Source organism: Heteronotia binoei, chromosome 2, assembly GCF_032191835.1.
Source record: "Heteronotia binoei isolate CCM8104 ecotype False Entrance Well chromosome 2, APGP_CSIRO_Hbin_v1, whole genome shotgun sequence".
Lineage (NCBI taxonomy): Eukaryota > Metazoa > Chordata > Lepidosauria > Squamata > Gekkonidae > Heteronotia > Heteronotia binoei.
This window is the reverse complement of record NC_083224.1, coordinates 7,410,208-7,424,439: the sequence shown is the minus strand read 5'-3', so window position 1 is coordinate 7,424,439 and position 14,232 is coordinate 7,410,208. Positions and strand designations below refer to the sequence as shown.

The window sequence follows — 14,232 nt, the reverse complement described above, 5'->3', positions numbered from 1 at the left end:
GTCCCACCCCCTGCACAGTGCAGGAATGTCACACGTACCGTCCCCGCCACATAAGCGTCTTTTGAGCACACAACACGCTTGGTTGGGGATGGTTTGCAGTGGGGATGGTTTGCAATGATATGCAGAAGGCTGCATATCAGCCTTCTCCCGCAGCAGGTTGGGAAACGTGTATCATGTCACTGCTATCTCCTCCCAGAGGCTTGAAGTCTGGGGTAGGGGACACTGCACATCTTCATTGGCCTCCTGTGTTCCTCCAGAGCCGCTTACCTGCATTTTAATGTCTGTTGCAGTTCTACCTGCACAATCACCTGTCCTTCATCCTGTACTACCACAAAGAGGATGTGGAGGAGAACCAGGAGCAAAACTACCGGGTGGTTCGCTTTGAAGTCGTCCCCCAGAGCATTAAGCTGGCCGGTAAGCTGTGTCAGTGGGGGGGGGGGGGGGGCTGCAGCTCAGGAGCAGAGAACCTGCTCGGCATGCAGAAGGTCCCAGGTTCAATCCCCGGCATCTCCTGTAAGGAGAAAATAGGAAAAATCCAATGCATGGTTATAGGATGGGGGAGACTTGTCTTAGCGGCAGTCTGTGCGAAAAGGATCTAGGGGTCTTAGTGGATCATACGCTGAACATGAGTCAGCAGTGTGATGCGGTGGCTAAAAAGGCCAGTGCGATTTTGGGCTGTATCAACGGAAGTATTAGTGTCCAGATCACGTGATGTGATGGTATCGCTTTGCTCTGCTCTGGTAAGACCTCACCTGGAGTCTTGTGTTCAGTTTTGGGCACCACATTTTAAGAAGGATCTAGACAAGCTGGAAGGGGTCCAGAGGAGGGCGACGAAGATGGTGAGGGGTCTGGAGACCAAGTCCTATGAAGGAAGGTTGAAGGAGCTGGGGATGTTTAGCCTGGAGAGGAGGTGGCTGAGAGGTGATAGGGCTGTCCTCTAGAGGATGGTGTGGAATTGTTTTCTGTGGCCCCAGAAGGTAGGACCAGAACCAATGGGTTGAAATTAAATCAAAAGAGTTTCTGGCTCAATATTAAGAAGAACTTCCTGACAGTTGGAGTGCTTAATGTGTGGAACAGGCTTCCTCGGGAGGTGGTGGACTCTCCTTCCTTGGAGGTTTTTAAACAGAGGCTAGATGACCATCTGATAGCAATGAGGATCCTGTGAATTTATGGGGAGGTGTTTGTGGGTTTCCTGTATTGTGCAGGGGGTTGGACTAGATGGCCCTGGAGGTCCCTTCCAACTCTAGGATTCTATGATCACCGTGTAGCTGGTGCGAAACTGCTCCGCCAGGCCTTGGGAAGTCGCTGCCAGTCAGAGTAGACAATACTTACCCCAATGGACAGACAGATGGTCTGATTCAGCAGAAGGCAGCTTCGCGGGTTCCTAGGCAAGCACTTTCCTGAGGGCTGGGGCCACCTCTGCTTTCCATGCAGAAGTTCCCGTGTTCATTCCCTGGCGTCTGCAGCTAAAAGGATTGGGTCGTAGGTGTGAAAAACCTCTGCCTGAGACCCTGGAGAGCAGCTGCCAGTCTGTGCAGGCAAGACTGACCTTTTTGAATAAAGATCCAATTCAGCAGAAGGCAGCTTTGTGTGTGTGTTCAGTCTGAGATACACAGGTAAAAGGGATGCCATTATCAAACCAAAATAAGAACATAGGAGAAGCCATGTTGGATCAGGCCAATGGCCCATCCAGTCCAGCACTCTGTGACACATAAGAACATAAGAAAAGCCCTGAGGGATCAGGCCAATGGCCCATCCAGTCCAACACTCCGAGTCACATAAAAACATAAGAGAAGCCATGTTAGATCAGGCCAATGGCCCATCCAGTCCAACACTCTGTGTCACATAAGAACATGAGAGAAGCTCTGTTGGATCAGGCCAATGGCCCCTCCAGTCCAACACTCTGTGTCACATAAGAACATAAGAGAAGCCATGTTAGATCAGGCCAATGGCCCCTCCAGTGCAACACTCTTTGTCACATAAAAACATAAGAGAAGCCATGTTAGATCAGGCCAATGGCCCATCCAGTCCAACACTCTGTGTCACATAAGAACATGAGAGAAGCTCTGTTGGATCAGGCCAATGGCCCCTCCAGTCCAACACTCTGTGTCACATAAGAACATAAGAGAAGCCCTGTGGGATCAGGCCAATGGCCCATCCAGTCCAACACTCTGTGTCACATAAGAACATAAGAGAAGCCATGTTGGATCAGGCCAATGGCCCATCCAGTCCAACACTGTGTCACACAGTGGCCAAAAAAATTATGTGTACACACACACACACACACACACCGTGGCTAATAGCCACTGATGGACCTCTGCTCCATATTTTTATCTAACCCCCTCTTGAAGCTGGCTATGCTTGTAGCCGCCACCACCTCCTGTGGCAGTGAATTCCACACATTAATCACCCTTTGGGTGAAGAAGGACTTCCTTTTATCCGTTCTAACCCGACTGCTCAGCAGTTTCATCGAATGCCCACGAGTTCTTGTATTGTGAGAAAGGGAGAAAAGGACCTCTTTCTCTGCTTTCTCCATCCCACGCAGAATCTTGTCAACCTCTGTCATGTCGCCCCACAGTCGACGTTTCTCCAAACTGAAGAGCTCCAAGCGTTTTAACCTTTCTTCATAGGGAAAGCGTTCCAAACCTTTAATCATTCTAGTTGCCCTTAGTGCAGGAAGGGGAAGGGTGTGGAAGCACTGCAGACTCATGTGAATGGACTTTAATTTATTGGGGGGGGGGGTTTAAAAGAAAATTATGAGAGACTGGGTGAGGATCGTATCAGTGGGAAGTTTCTTCATGGTTTAGTACTGAGATCCCTCCATAGGCTGATTCAGTATAAGGCAGCTTCACCTTCTGTCTGAGAGGGGGGCGAAGCCCTGTGTCTAGGGCAGGTATGGCCAAATTTGCATAACGTAAGAGCCGCACAGAATAAACGACAAATGTTTGAGAGCCGCCAGACACGAACGTCAGAGGTTTTTTTCGTTTATATATTTTATTGAATTTTGAAAATATGCAAGTTAATATCAATATTAATACTCCTATACAATGAATTAATCGGATGGAATCATGTTGTAAACAAGCATAAATACTTGCATCCCCACGATAAAATATCTAGTAAGAATTTTAAGTGGCATAGATGTGTCTAGATATGTAAGCCATTTTCTGTCCAAGGAGAGAGATCGAGATGAAAACAAGATTAAAGTTAAGGCAGTAATGCCTGCATCAATATGCAATCAATCGAATTGAACCCATATTATCATTAAACTATTAAGTAATTCTTAACTGCCTAAATAATTTTTATGCAAGCTATTACAGGTTATTCCAAAAATTACTATCGAGTCATTACTATTAGGTGCAATCCACGACTAGCACAGTAAAAGAAAAGAAAGGAAAGGTCCCCTGTGCAAGCACCACTCACTTCCAACTCTGGGGTGACGTTGCTTTCACAACGTTTTTGCAGCAGACTTTTTACGAGGTGGTTTGCCATTGCCTTCCCCAGTCCTCTACACTTTCCCCCCAGCAAGCTGGGTCCTCATTTGACCGACCTCAGAAGGATGGAAGGCTGAGTCAACCTCGAGCCAGCTACCTGAACCCAGCTTCCGTCGGAGATCAAACTCAGGTCATGAGCAGAGCTTAGGACTGCAGTACTGCAGCTTTAACACTCTGCGCCACGGGGTCCCTTAAAGGAAAGGTCCCCTGTGCAAGCACCAGTCGTTTCCGACTCTGGGGTGACGTTGCTTTCACAACGTTTTCATGGCAAGACTTTTGACGGGGTAGTTTGCCATTGCCTTCCCCAGTCCTCTACACTTTCCCCCCAGCAAGCTGGGTACTCATTTTACTGACCTTGGAAGGATGGAAGGCTGAGTCAACCTAGAGCCGGCTACCCGAACCCAGCTTTCGCTGGAATCAAAAAAGGAAGGTAGAAAAAGAGAGAAATAAAAAAGTCCTAGTAAAAGGCAAAGAAACAAAAAAACCTCAGAGGTTTGAGAGCTGCAAAGAAGCTGGGCGGTGGGAGCTTCAAGAGCCGCACAATATCTGTGAAAGAGCCACGTGGGGCTCCCGAGCCTGAGTTTGGCTACCCCTGGCCCAATGTTCCCTCTAAGCTGTAGAGTAATTATAGGCATCAGGGGTGGCCAACGGTAGCTCTCCAGGTGTTTTTTTTTGCCTACAACTCCCATCAGCCCCAGTCAGCGTAGCCAATGGCTGGGGCTGATGGGAGTTGTAGGCAAAAAAAAACATCTGGAGAGCTACCGTTGGCCACCCCTGCTGTAGAGTCTTGGGAGCAAAAATTCTGCTCGGTGAGCTGCTGGCATTCAAGTGGTGAGCTCCGGCATAAATTAGTTTGCTCTGGAGCCATTTTCCCTGAGCTTAGGGAAAAAAGGTGTGAGCTGGAGGCTAAAAAATTACGAGCCAGCTCACACTTAACTCAGCTTACAGGGAACACTGCCCTGGTCTAGGGCCTCTTTCGGAGAAGGGGCCACGAGCGGGTGCTCTCTCCACTGCGGTCGTGGGAACAGTGCTGTCAAGTTGCCTCGTGTGCCACTTGATGTGTGTATGCATGATGCTTCCAGAGAGCCAGTTTGTTGTAGTGGTGAAGTGCGCGTGCTCTTATCTGGGAGAACTGGGTTTGATTCCCCACTCCTCCACTTGCACCTGCTGGAATGGCCTCGGGTCAGCCAGAGCTCTCTTATCTGGGAGAACCGGGTTTGATTCCCCACTCCTCCACTTGCACCTGCTGGAATGGCCTTGGTCAGCCATAGCTCTCTTATCTGGGAGAACCGGGTTTGATTCCCCACTCCTCCCCTTGCAGCTGCTGGAATGGCCTTGGGTCAGCCATAGCTCTCTTATCTGGGAGAACTGGGTTTGATTCCCCACTCCTCCACTTGCACCTGCTGGAATGGCCTCGGGTCAGCCAGAGCTCTCTTATCTGGGAGAACCGGGTTTGATTCCCCACTCCTCCACTTGCACCTGCTGGGATGGCCTTGGTCAGCCATAGCTCTCTTATCTGGGAGAACCGGGTTTGATTCCCCACTCCTCCCCTTGCAGCTGCTGGAATGGCCTTGGGTCAGCCATAGCTCTCTTATCTGGGAGAACCGGGTTTGATTCCCCACTCCTCCCCTTGCAGCTGCTGGAATGGCCTTGGGTCAGCCAGAGCTCTCTTATCTGGGAGAACTGGGTTTGATTCCCCACTCCTCCACTTGCACCTGCTGGAATGGCCTCGGGTCAGCCAGAGCTCTCTTATCTGGGAGAACCGGGTTTGATTCCCCACTCCTCCACTTGCACCTGCTGGGATGGCCTTGGGTCAGCCAGAGCTCTCTTATCTGGGAGAACCGGGTTTGATTCCCCACTCCTCCACTTGCAGCTGCTGGAATGGCCTTGGGTCAGCCAGAGCTCTGGCAGGAGTTGTCCTTGAAAAGGCAGCTTCTGTCAGAGCTCTCTCAGCCCCACCCACCTTACAGGGTGTCTGTCTCTTGAGAGCCAGTTTGGAGTAGCGGTTGAGTGCATGGACTCTTATCTGGGAGAACTGGGTTTGATTCCCCCACTCCTCCACTTGCAGCTGCTGGAATGGCCTTGGGTCAGCCGTAGCTCTGGCAGGAGTTGTCCTTGAAAAGACAGTTTCTGTCAGAGCTCTCTCAGCTCCACCCACCTTACAGGGTGTCTGTCTCTTGAGAGCTAGTTTGGAGTAGTGGTGAAGTGCACGGACTCTTATCTACGAGAACCGGGTTTGATTCCCCCACTCCTCCACTTGCAGCTGCTGGAATGGCCTTGGGTCAGCCAGAGCTCTGGCAGAGGTTGTCCTTGAAAGGGCAGCTGCTCTGAGAGTCCTCTCTGCCCCACCCGCCTCACAGGGTGTCTGTTGGAGGCCGGGGGGGGGGAGGTAAAGGAGATTGTGAGCTCTTCTGAGACTCTTCGGAGTGGAGGGCAGGATATGAATCCAGCGTGGTCGTCTTCTTCTTCCATGGGATCTGGGCTTCTGGTTTGGGCGGGGGAGGACTTAGCAAAAGAAAACTGGGGCTCTCTTGATGTGAAACTTTGCTCTTTAGACCTGAAGGCGGAGGAGAGCGGGGTCTGCATCCTGCCCGAAGCTGCCAGCTCGGCTCCCCAGGAGATCGATCCCACCAAGGAAAACAAGCTGCTCTTCACCTACTCGGCGCGCTGGGAGGTAAGGGGTAGCGCGAGAAGCAGCAGGCAGAGGCTGGCCTGAGAGCTTGAGGGGAACACCATGGATGAGTGGTAGAGCCTTTGCTTTGCATGCAGAAGGTCCCAGGTTCAATCCCCGGCATCTCCAGTTAAAAGGACCAGGTAGGAGGTGATGGGAAAGACCTTAGCCTGAGTCCCTGGAGAGCCAGGAGGAGGAGCCATGGCTCAGGGGAAGAGCCTCTGCTTGGCATGCAGAAGGTCCCAGGTTCAATCCCTGGCATCTCCCGTTAAAAGGACCAGGCAGGAGGTGATGGGAAAGACCTCAGCCTGAGACCCTGGAGAGCCAGGAGGAGGAACCTTGGCTGAGAGGAAGAGCCTCTGCTTGGCATGCAGAAGGTCCCAGGTTCAATCCCTGGCATCTCCCGTTAAAAGGACCAGGCAGGAGGTGATGGGAAAGACCTCAGCCTGAGACCCTGGAGAGCCAGGAGGAGGAGCCGTGGCTCAGGGGAAGAGCCTCTGCTTGGCATGCAGAAGGTCCCAGGTGTTCAGTCCCCGGCATCTCCAGTTAAAAGGACCAGGCAGGAGGTGATGGGGAAGACCTCTCTCCGCCTGAGACCCGCCAGCAGTCTGAGTAGACAAGACTGACCCTGATGGACCAAGGGCCTGGTTCAGTCAAAGGCAGCTTTTCGTGTTCCACGTACGAAGCTGCCTTCTATTAGAAAAAGGTTCTATTCGAACAATTCTAATTCAAGAAGCCTTTTAAGGTGGATGCTGAGCTGATATAATTTGGTGCACCTTCCGGTGACGTCGGGGCGGTGTGGCATATGCAAATGAGTGGTGCTAACGAGCTCCGGCACCCCTTTTGTCTACAAAAATGACCCTCGGGAGTAACGGTGACCCCACCAGGTGGTCTGATCCAGCTCACCTTCTCTGGCAGGAAAGCGATATCAAATGGGCCTCGCGCTGGGACACCTACCTCACCATGAGCGACGTGCAGATCCACTGGTTCTCCATCATCAACTCCGTGGTGGTCGTCTTCTTCCTTTCTGGTGAGAGAGATGCGGGGGAAACAGAGGGAAAAGCTGGCTGGGTGGGTGGGGGAGGTGACGGACTTGTTCCTACGTGGTAAGCTAAATGGCCTGCATGCCTGGGCCTTTCTAAGACTGAGAGGCGGGGGGGTCACATCTTACATGTTGTTCTCCTGTAGGGAAAGTGCTGCTCAGTTTGTAACCAGGGCCTGAGTTCAGATCCTAGACTCCCTGCGCAGTTTTAGCAGGTTGCTCAATCGCTTAAGAGCAGCCGTGTTAGGTCAGGCCAGTGAGGGGCCATCTAGACCAGGGGTGTCATACGTATAGTCGGGGGGCCAAATCAGGCCCCCGAAGGGCTCCTATCAGGCTCCTGAGCAACTGGCTGTCATCTGCTTCCTTCTCCAGCTTGGTGTAGCGGTTAAGCGTGCGGACTCTTATCTGGGAGAACCGGGTTTGATTCCCCCCTCCTCCACTTGCACCTGCTAGCATGGCCTTGGGTCAGCCACAGCTCTCTTATCTGGGAGAACTGGATTTGATTCCCCACTCCTCCACTTGCACCTGCTGGAATGGCCTTGGGTCAGCCATAGCTCTGGCAGAGGTTGTCCTTGAAAGGGCAGCTGCTGTGAGAGCCCTCTCCAGACCCACCCACCTCACAGGGTGTCTGTTGTGGGGGAGGAAGGTAAAGGAGATTGTGAGCCGCTCCGAGACTCTGAGTGGAGGGCGGAATATAAATCCAATATCATCATCTTCTTCTCCCTCCCTCTTGCTTCCTTCTGTATCCCAGTTTGCTTTGCAAGGCTTACTCAATCATACAGGAGCTATCTATCTATCTATCTATCTATCTATCTATCTATCTATCTATCTATCTATCTATCTATCTATCTATCTATCTATCATCTATCTATCTAGGTGGATTTCTATTCCGCCCTTTCCCATAAGGGCTCAGAGCAAAACCTCTATCTTCTCCATTGGCTGAGGCTCCTCCCTTGGGGAGGAAGGGGGGGAGACAGAGCTAGTTTTTCCAGGTTCTTTTAATCACACAGCAGAGCTACTGAGCCAAGCCTCTCTTTCTGCTATTGGAGAGCCAGTTTGGTGTAGTGGTTAAGTGTGTGGACTCTTATCTGGGAGAACCGGGTTTGATTCCCCACTCCTCCACTTGCACCTGCTGGAATGGCCTTGGGTCAGCCAGAGCTCTGGCAGAGGTTGTCCTTGAACGGGCAGCTGCTGTGAGAGCCCTCTCAGCCCCACGCACCTCACAGGGTATCTGTTGTGGGGGAGGAAGGTAAAGGAGATTGTGAGCCGCTCTGAGACTCTTCGGAATGGAGGGCGGGATATAAATCCAATATCATCTTCTTCTTCTATTGGCTGAGGCTCCTCCCTCTCCTGGTCCCCTGGGGAAGGAAGGAAAGAGCCAGAGCTTCCTATGCCCAGTTCCCTGGATCCCATGGGAGAAATAGAAAGAAAACACCTTTAAGAACAATAAGCGCTAAAAGATAAAGGAGAGCCACTCTGAGACTCTGTCCTTGAAAGGGCAGCTTCTGGGAGAGCTCTCTCAGCCCCACCCACCTCACAGATTGTCTGTTGTGTGTGTGTGGGGGGGAGGGAACGGAGATGATATTGAAAAAATATTGGATTTATATCCCACCCTATACTCTGAATCTCAAGAGTCTCAGAGTGGTCACAATCTTCTTTACCTTCTCCCCCCACAACAGACACCCTGTGAGGTGGGTGGGGCTGAGAGAGTTCTGACAGCATCCGTCCTTTCGAGGACAACTCTGCCAGAGCTGTGACTGACCCAAGGCTATTCCAGCAGCTGCAAGTGGAGGAGTGGGGAATCAAACCCGGTTCTCCCAGATAAGAGTCCGCACCCTTAACCACTACACCAGATGAGATTGTGAGCCACACTGAGTCTCTGAGATTCAGAGCGGAGGGTGGGATGCAACACCAATGTTGTCGTCTTCTTCCCCTCCCCGCAACAGACACCTTGTGAGGGAGAAATACTAGGATGTTATTAGCAATAATACCAGAACCTCAAGGTGCCTTAAAAACGAACGACCGGTTTAGTAGTCCAGCTGCCTCTTCGGGAACCAGCCTAGAGTGGCTTAAAAACAGTAATAAAAATCCAACATTGAGGCAAACCCCGCCCCCCGCAATAAAGTTGTTTGATTCAGCCAGCTTGGTGACCTTGGACTGGTCACAAGTTCTCTCAAGAGCAGTTCTCTCAGAGCTCTCTGTTGCACCTACTTCGCAAGGTGTCTGTTGTAGAGAAAGAAAGGGGATTGTAAGCCACCCTGGGACTCCTTAGCTTATAGAAAAGTGGGGTATAAAAACCAAGTCAAATGCCATTTTGGGCTGTATCTACAGAAGTATTAGTATCCAGATCCCGTGAAGTGATTGTGTCGCTTTCCTCTGCTCTGGTAAGACCTCGCCTGGAGTCTTGTGTTCAGTTTTGGGCACCACCTTTTAAGAAGGATCTAGACAAGCTGGAACGGGTCCAGAGGAGGGCGACGAAGATGGTGAGGGGTCTGGAGACCAAGTCCTATGAGGAAAGGCTGAAGGAGCTGAGGATGTTTAGCCTGGAGAGGAGGCGGCTGAGAGGTGATAGAATCACCATCTTCAAGTCCTTGAAGGGCTGTCCTATAGAGAAGGGTGCAGAATTGTTTTCTGTGGCCCCGGAAGATAGGACCAGAACCAATGGGTTGAAATTAAATCATGAGTTCCCAGTTCAACATTAGGAAGAACGTCCTGACCGTTGGAGCGATTCCTCAGTGGAACAGGCTTCCTCCTCGGGAGGTGGTGGGCTCTCCTTCCTTGGAGGTTTTTAAACAGAGGCTGGATCACCATCTGACAGCAATGCAGATCCTGTGAATTTAGGGGGAGGGGTTTGTGAGTTTCCTGCCTTGTGCAGGAGGTTGGACTAGATGACCCTGGAGATCCCGTCCAACTCTATGATTCTATGAACTTCCTGACAGTTGCAGTGGTTCCTCAGCGGGACAGGCTTCCTCAGGAGGTGGTGGGCTCTCCTTCCTTGGAGGTTTTTAAACAGAGGCTAGATGGCCATCTGACAGGAATGAATATCCTGTGAATTTAGGGGAAGGTGTTTGTGAGTTTCCTGCATTGTGCAGAGGGTTGGACTAGTTGACTAGTTGGGCGACGAAGATGGTGAGGGGTCTGGAGACCAATTCCTTTGAGGAATGGCTGAAGGAGCTGGGAATGTTTACCCTGGAGAGGAGGGATGCAGAGGCATATCTATGGATTAAATGACGGGAGGAGGGGCTAGGACTTCAAGCACTGTGGACAGGCCGCTGCAAGCAAAGCTGTGGCCACACGTGAACTGCAGGGATGGTGGAAGGTTCATGGGGTGCAGATCTCCCCCCTAGAGTTGGCAGGGACCTCCAGGGTCAACTCGTCCAACCCCCTGCAAAATGCAGGAAACCCACAAACACCTCCCCCTAAATTCACAGGATCTTCATTTCTGTCAGATGGCCATCTAGCCTCTGCTTAAAAGCCTCCAAGGAAGGAGAGCCCACCACCTCCCGAGGAGGAAGCCACATCTGGGCTCATTCTGGGATCCAGGAGGGTAGGTTAGAAGCACCTGGGCTCATTCTGGGTTTGGTGTCTCTCAGGTATTCTCAGCATGATCATCATCCGGACGCTCCGGAAGGATATTGCCAACTATAATAAGGAAGACGACATTGTAAGTACTGTGTGTGTGTGTGTGTGTGTGTGTGTGTTGTTGGAGGGGAGGAAGGTTGTTTCAAACTGCATTCTCTAAACCTCCTTTCGGAAGAGGCAGGCAAGAGGAGGCAGCCTCATAATGAAATGGAGGGTGGGGAGGGATCATTTAGGAGCCTCTCAGCAAACAGGTGTTAGAACATAAGAATATAAGAGAAGCCCTGTTTGATCAGGCCAGTGGCCCCTCTAGTCCAACACTCTGTGTCATATAAGAACATAAGAGAAGCCCTGTTGGATCAGGCCAGTGGCCCATCCAGCCCAACACTCTGTGTCACAGAAGAACATAAGAGAAGCCCTGTTGGATCAGGCCAGTGGCCCCTCCAGTCCAACACTCTGTGTCACATAAGAACATAAGAGAAGTCCTGTTGGATCAGGCCAGTGGCCCCTCCAGTCCAACACTCTGTGTCACATAAGAACATAAGAGAAGCCCTGTTGAATCAGGCCAATGGCCCATCCAGTCCAACACTCCGTGTCTCATAAGAACATAAGAGAAGCTCTGTTGGATCAGGCCAGTGGCCCCTCCAGTCCAACACTCCGTGTCTCATAAGAACATAAGAGAAGCTCTGTTGGATCAGGGGCCATTGGCCTGATCCAACAGGGCTTCTCTTATGTTCTTATGTCACACAGAGTGTTGGACTGGATGGGCCACTGGCCTGATCCAACAGGGCTTCTCTTATGTGACACAGAGTCTTGGACAGGAGGGGCCATTGGCCTGATCCAACAGGGCTTCTCTTACGTTCTTATGTGACACAGAGTGTTGGACTGGATGGGCCACTGGCCTGATCCAACAGGGCTTCTCTTATGTTCTTATGTGACACAGAGTGTTGGACTGGATGGGCCACTGGCCTGATCCAACAGGGCTTCTCTTATGTTCTTATGTGACACAGAGTGTTGGACTGGAGGGGCCATTGGCCTGATCCAACAGGGCTTCTCTTATGTTCTTATGTCACACAGAGTGTTGGACTGGATGGGCCACTGGCCTGATCCAACAGGACTTCTCTTATGTGACACAGAGTCTTGGACAGGAGGGGCCATTGGCCTGATCCAACAGGGCTTCTCTTATGTTCTTATGTGACACAGTGTTGGACTGGATGGGCCACTGGCCTGATCCAACAGGGCTTCTCTTATGTTCTTATGTGACACAGAGTCTTGGACTGGATGGGCCACTGGCCTGATCCAACAGGGCTTCTCTTATGTTCTTATGTGACACAGAGTGTTGGACTGGATGGGCCACTGGCCTGATCCAACAGGGCTTCTCTTATGTTCTTATGTGACAAAGAGTGTTGGACTGGATGGGCCACTGGCCTGATCCAACAGGGCTTCTCTTATGTTCTTATGTGACACAGAGTGTTGGACTGGATGGGCCACTGGCCTGATCCAACAGGGCTTCTCTTATGTTCTTATGTGACACAGAGTGTTGGACTGGATGGGCCACTGGCCTGATCCAACAGGGCTTCTCTTATGTTCTTATGTGACACAGAGTGTTGGACTGGAGGGGCCATTGGCCTGATCCAACAGGGCTTCTCTTATGTTCTTATGTCACACAGAGTGTTGGACTGGATGGGCCACTGGCCTGATCCAACAGGACTTCTCTTATGTGACACAGAGTCTTGGACAGGAGGGGCCATTGGCCTGATCCAACAGGGCTTCTCGTATGTTCTTATGTGACACAGAGTGTTGGACTGGATGGGCCACTGGCCTGATCCAACAGGGCTTCTCTTATGTTCTTATGTGACACAGAGTCTTGGACTGGATGGGCCACTGGCCTGATCCAACAGGGCTTCTCTTATGTTCTTATGTGACACAGAGTGTTGGACTGGATGGGCCACTGGCCTGATCCAACAGGGCTTCTCTTATGTTCTTATGTGACAAAGAGTGTTGGACTGGATGGGCCACTGGCCTGATCCAACAGGGCTTCTCTTATGTTCTTATGTGACACAGAGTGTTGGACTGGATGGGCCACTGGCCTGATCCAACAGGGCTTCTCTTATGTTCTTATGTGACACAGAGTGTTGGACTTAATGGGCCACTGGCCTGATCCAACAGGGCTTCTCTTATGTTCTTATGTGACACATAGTGTTGCACTGGATGGGCCATTAGCGTGATCCAACATGGCTTCTCTTATGTTCTTATGTGACACAGAGTGTTGGACTGGATGGGCCACTGGCCTGATCCAACAGGGCTTCTCTTATGTTCTTATGTGACACAGAGTGTTGGACTGGATGGGCCACTGGCCTGATCCAACAGGGCTTCTCTTATGTTCTTATGTGACACAGAGTGTTGGACTGGATGGGCCACTGGCCTGATCCAACAGGGCTTCTCTTATGTTCTTATGTGACACAGAGTGTTGCACTGGATGGGCCATTAGCATGATCCAACATGGCTTCTCTTACATTCTTATGTTCTTTCACCCACTTTGTCTGCTGACCTAGATTCTCAGCTAAAGTTGTTAGCAATTTGAATGCACGATAGTGCTGAATAGCTTGTGGCTAATTACCCGTCATTCCTTCCGCATGCCCGGTTCCCTTTCTGGATTTGATCTCAGTCTCGGCTTCTGTTGGGTTTCTCTGCAGGAAGACACCATGGAGGAGTCTGGGTGGAAGCTGGTCCACGGTGATGTCTTCAGGCCTCCTCAATATCCCATGATCCTCAGCTCCCTGTTGGGCTCCGGAATCCAACTGTTTTGCATGATCCTGATTGTGATTTGTAAGTTATCTGGGGTGGGTGGGGGGTTGTTGAATGTGGGCAAGGGTGGCGCCTTCTCTCGGATTGGATGGTCACATCTCGGGAAATTGGGCTGGGCGGCTTTTGCATCTTCATAGCTCTGTGGCAGCATCGTGGGAGGGAAGCCTCAGGGTGTGCCGCCTGTGCCAGAGTTCTCCCTGGCTTAGTGCCATCTGTTTTGTGGCTTGCCAGCCATTGGCCATACTGCTGTGAATGATTGGTATAGCCCTGACAAAAACTAAAACGGACTTTCCCAGCTTCTGGGTTGAGTGGCAGCTACATGACACCCATAGGAACACCAGAAGAGCCCTGCTGGATCAGACAAGTGAGGGTCCATCTAGTCCAGCCTCCTGTCTCAATCAGTGGCCAACCAGTTCCTCTGGAGGGCCAACAACTGGACAGAGAGGCTGAGGCCTTCATAAGAACATCAGAAGAGTCCTGCTGGATCAGATCACTGAGGATCCCTCTAGTTCAGTGTCCTGTCTCACACAGTGGCCAACTAGTCCCTCTGGAGAGCCAAGAATAGGGCAGAGAGACCAAGGCCTTCATGAGAACATAAGAGAAGCCATGTTAGATCAGGCCAATGGCCCATCCAGTCCAAC

The 14,232-nt window shown here is 51.2% G+C and overlaps 1 protein-coding gene across 1 annotated transcript in view; it reads left to right on the top strand.

Moving 5' to 3' along the window:
* TM9SF4 (transmembrane 9 superfamily member 4) overlaps positions 1 to 14,232 on the top strand; it is a 67,672-nt gene that overhangs the window by 27,350 nt on the left and 26,090 nt on the right. Inside the window, exons 6-10 of the mRNA XM_060230531.1 lie at positions 291 to 414; positions 6,047 to 6,165; positions 7,081 to 7,192; positions 10,798 to 10,868; positions 13,480 to 13,612. Coding sequence (XP_060086514.1) covers positions 291 to 414; positions 6,047 to 6,165; positions 7,081 to 7,192; positions 10,798 to 10,868; positions 13,480 to 13,612 — 559 coding nt within the window. The remainder of the gene's footprint in view (positions 1 to 290; positions 415 to 6,046; positions 6,166 to 7,080; positions 7,193 to 10,797; positions 10,869 to 13,479; positions 13,613 to 14,232) is intronic.